The sequence below is a fragment of the Neodiprion fabricii genome, chromosome 3 (genome assembly GCF_021155785.1).
Source record: "Neodiprion fabricii isolate iyNeoFabr1 chromosome 3, iyNeoFabr1.1, whole genome shotgun sequence".
Classification (NCBI taxonomy): Eukaryota; Metazoa; Arthropoda; class Insecta; order Hymenoptera; family Diprionidae; genus Neodiprion; species Neodiprion fabricii.
In genome coordinates, this window is record NC_060241.1 from 41,118,327 (window position 1) to 41,122,805 (window position 4,479).

Genomic DNA, 4,479 nt, shown 5'->3' on the forward strand with positions numbered 1-4,479 from the left:
CAAAAAAAAATGTACAACAAATTTGTAGGAAATTTAATTTTCTACAAAAAAGTTTCAGAAAACCAAATTATCGGCAGGGTTTCGGCAGGGTTTCGGCAATGTTTCGGCAATGTTTCGGCAGGGTTTTGGCAATGTTTCGGCGATGTTTCGGCAGAGTTTCGGCAGGGTTTCGGCAATGATTCGGCAGGGTTTCCGAAGCCCGGTTGGGAAAAGTAGACGGGCCTAACTGAGCCTAACTTTGTCCCCAGAATAATATCAGAAACAAATGATATATTACATCAATCACAATATTTAATCAGTCTGTACGTTTAATCCATCAAGTAAGAAATATGTATGTATATTGTTCCAATAGGACTTGACAGTTGTGACATTGTTGAATAAATAATTAGATAAACGTGTATATTCTACAAACTTGATTGAATAATTCGTGCTGCGCTAGATATCCTAGCTTTGGCGGTGTATCGGATGTCATATATGATACAATAAATTCTGAGAAAGTGAGCAGACGCTGAGTCCAATCTTCTGCAGTGTAATGAGAACCGATTTCAATTGGTACAGTTCTTACTCCGGCAATTTTTAGTAAATATTCAGGATTTCTCCAAAGTTCCAGGGCTTTCCAATGTTCCATGCACCCTAACGAAGCATATACGGCTGTTAGTAGAATGCCGAGTATGACGACGATGTCAATTGATGTCACAAGAAAAAAATGTACCTTTCAAAACAGCAGGTATTTTCGGATGAAAAATATCCTTATAAAATGCCTCCATGGACGGCTGATGGTAATGAAGAACTAGAGAAAGCCCTGGAAGCTCAGTCCTTTGAAGAGCACGGCAGTCAAATGTCATCAGATTTTCAACCTTTAAACACTTTTTCCCCTTTAGTTCTAAAATTAATACGTGTTAGCCAGGTAAGCCCAGAAAGGTTGAGCTAGGATTGTTGTACGAAATTATCTGTAAAATCTGCTAAATTTTTGGTGTTTCAACTGTGTTGCTGACCAAGAAACTCTGAGTCCCCTTTTATTCTATATTACTTGCAATTGGATAAAACTTTGTCGGAACATTTTTATACAGATTATGTGAGTGACACTTATCGTAACATATAGCGACCAAAGCCAACATGCCTGTCCGTACCATGGATAAGTGAGGTCAATTTGCAAGCAACAGTGGTGAGTAACTCTGGATCAGATAAAGGCGGAGATCCTAGTAGTATACCTTTATCAATTTGCAGTATGGTGTCTTCAAATGTTTTCAGCTGTGCAATTCTTGACTTTGTCGGCACATCCTTACACTTGTGTTGCGTTAGCAATAACACCGACTAGATGAGAGGTAAATATATGCGGTATTAAATAAACTGATAATAAAAAAATTTCTAATACGAATCAGTCATTCATACCTTTATAATGGTACAAAACGTGTAACAATATTTGTAATGGATCGATACTTCCTTCCAGCAACCAGAGTTTAGCGATTCCCAAGTGCGATCGAGGCAAGCTTCCACGGTTACTATCGCATCTTGTAACCACTTGTATGTTAGGATAATCCTTAAGGTGGGAAAGAACAGAGGTATGGCATTACAAAATGATGCAAGTATAGGGTGAATCTGAACAGCGAATTCAGATGTTACATAGAAGGACAGGTGTTATGCAGGTGCGGGGACAAGTTTTTCCCGACGCTGATAGCCGCTTGACAGCACACCGGCGACCGAGAGAGAGACCGCAAGAGTATCCCACTGTAATGTACCAATAGGAGCGGAAGAAATGGAACGATACGGTACCGCCAATGTCTCCGACGAGCTAGCTTGGTACCCCAGAACATGAAAACCACAGGAACCTTGCTTTTATGTAACGTCTCAATTCGTTTACCTGAAGAAGCATTGGAATTGCGGGTAAATATCCATTATATTTACTTGGTGAAATTCATAGAAGCCCACAATTTTCTACAGATCAGTGTTAAGTGAACCTTGATTTCAAGTGGGCTGTTGCTCTCAATATCAACCAAAAGAGCCTCAGATAATGGGAAATCCTTTGCACACAGCCAAGTAATATCCATAATGAACGATTCTGATGGATAAAGATTAAAAGATGTTAAAACAATACAATAATCGTGGAATGAGAAATCTAAATGTAATTATAGGTAAATATTTCCAGGATACAAACAGCTGTTCAGTACTTCTGCTTCACTACACAAAGATGGCCAAATAATACATAATTCCAGTCAATGACAACGTTTTGACTCGACGGAAACTCTTGAGAAATCATATTACTCTTACTTTCTAAGAAAAATTAATTTGTCAAAAAAGACTGTAATTCACAATGGTACACAAATATTTGGTCTGCTCCACGGAGTATTAAATCAGCTTTTTGAGTCCGTACAAGGGGGGAATAAAGGGTATGTTCCGATGTACACTGCGAGAACTGTTCAGTGCTCTTACTGGGAAGAAATTCGTTCCGTCGCAGTATCCTAGGGAAATATGTGACGTCATAAATTGTCGACATTTTTCTACTGTGAACACGGGCGGTTTCGAGGTAAGGTGCTCTCAGTGCTTTGATCGGGTAATCAGCAGCGTTTAGAAATTTAACAGCTTCCACTATTGATAATTATAATTATTGAATATTGTCATTTATAAATACATTGCATTGCATTCGTTATGGATACTCATATCGATCATCCTAAATTCTCAATCCGCGTCCGTGAATATTCTTTGTGCTTACACCTGTTACGTGCCAGCCGGTATCCACGGCGGCGCCCTCCCTGCGCCCTACCTGACCAGCGTGCAGTTATCATAAGAGAGCCTCACGTGCTCTTACCGATAGTCGTAGATTAATACTAACACACATAGCTACCATCATAACGTCCAAATCCTTATATCGATAGTTCTCACACGCTAGATTAACCGTTATTTTATCAGTCATATTCATAACATACATGGTATGCACATTTTTTCCCATTTAACCGTTATACCTTTCAACATTAGCTTTCACATAAAACCTTTGATTTACGATCTCAACCGTAATAACTCAAAGTAATAAACACCTGCAGTAATTAAGATAATCGAGTAGACTAAACACCGGAAACATGGGAAGAGAAATCACGGATAATTCACAAATAAAGAAACCCCTATTCCCAGAATCCAGGATAGCGCCCTTATTTTAACGATAACAAGACCAATCAGCGATTCGCCGCTTGCTTCTCTAAACCAATTACCTCGCACTAATCCACCACCGAGATCTCATGCACGAATCAGAAATCCTACCCTCAATTATTTCATCATCTTTGACCAATCATCCGAGACCCGCGAGAAATCGCAACTCCTTTTGAACTCCTCCTACTTTTCCTCTAATTCAACCTCTCCAGAAAATAGAATAGATCTGAAGAACTTCAGACATCATAGAGAACAGATCAGATCTCTACCTAAATCCTAGAATAAAATCAATATAAGTCATTCAGAACCTTCGAGACTTGTAACAGTTAATCACTGTGATAGTGATTAACACCAATCTGTACCACGATTGTAAACCTACCATCGAGAACTGGAAGAAGACCGTTAATAAATGTGTAATTAACCCAAGTGTTGTCATAAACAATTATTTCAATCACGCATAGTGATAGTTGGCACGAGCCCTACCTAACGAACTTTCAGAATTGTAGGCGAGTTGAACGAGAAGATCTGAGGAGCTGATCAGCGGATTCCCGAGATCTACATACACCAACTACGTAAGTCAAGAGAACGATTTAAATCACGCGGCGAATCAGAATCGACTCGGAACGTTCCTCTCGGAACGTAACACACCAATCACAGTTGATTAGATGTGGTTCGTGTTTTACTGTTAGATGTAGACTTTTACTGTCCACAACTTAATTGTCGCTGAGATGTACAGCATTCTAAAGAAATATCTTGTAGAACAGATAATAAATATGCATTCACCTACATCGACTCTCACCTGTTATGCAGGGATACGTGTATATATCGTTCAATGTCAAGCTCTGGCGAACCTTATTCCAAGCTTATACCGAGAGTCTAACGTGGAAGTCGGATTACAAGCAGCGCGGTACCGTCAGCTTCAACACAAGCACAACCCTTACCGAACAGAGCGTAGTAGACAAGTGCTGCGGACGAGAACTTGTGCATATGTGGCGCTAGCAGTGCCACGTGGCAAGAAATAATTGATAATTACACAGATATTAGTCACAATTGCCACTTCTCGCCATAAGAATAAACTGATCATACCAAGGGTTATACACCACATGAAAGTTCTATAAAATTGAAATTGAGAGAATATTACAACGATGACATTATGACGACAGTAAATATTGTATACATGCAACCCTGAGCGACAACCGGTAGACTTCAAGAGAAGTCGGTGGCTGCAAAGAAAAAGTCGGAATCACTTAAGAAGCAGCCGAAATCACAAAACGTGACAATCCAAATTCTCGGATTCAAGCATGCAGCTTTGGTTGTCACGATCGAGCTTATACGCCA

The 4,479-nt window shown here is 39.7% G+C and overlaps 1 protein-coding gene across 3 annotated transcripts; it reads right to left on the bottom strand.

Annotated features, from left to right (window-relative positions):
* Positions 1-247: 247 nt before the first annotated feature.
* On the bottom strand, positions 248-2,418 carry LOC124178025 (lysine-specific demethylase 8-like). Of its 3 annotated transcripts, none has more exons than XM_046561092.1 (6): positions 2,169-2,418; positions 1,906-2,059; positions 1,393-1,540; positions 1,131-1,314; positions 713-883; positions 248-633 (listed from the first exon to the last, which is right to left on the bottom strand). In XM_046561092.1, the coding sequence occupies exons 2-6, from the start codon at positions 2,046-2,048 to the stop codon at positions 386-388; spliced, it is 894 nt and encodes a 297-aa protein (XP_046417048.1). In that variant the 5' UTR covers positions 2,049-2,059; positions 2,169-2,418; the 3' UTR covers positions 248-385. The 3 variants fall into 3 exon arrangements, with proteins under 3 accessions (XP_046417048.1, XP_046417047.1, XP_046417049.1); XM_046561091.1 differs by having other exon boundaries at positions 2,156-2,418; XM_046561093.1 differs by having other exon boundaries at positions 1,862-2,059; positions 2,156-2,418.
* Between the last annotated feature and the right edge of the window lie 2,061 nt (positions 2,419-4,479).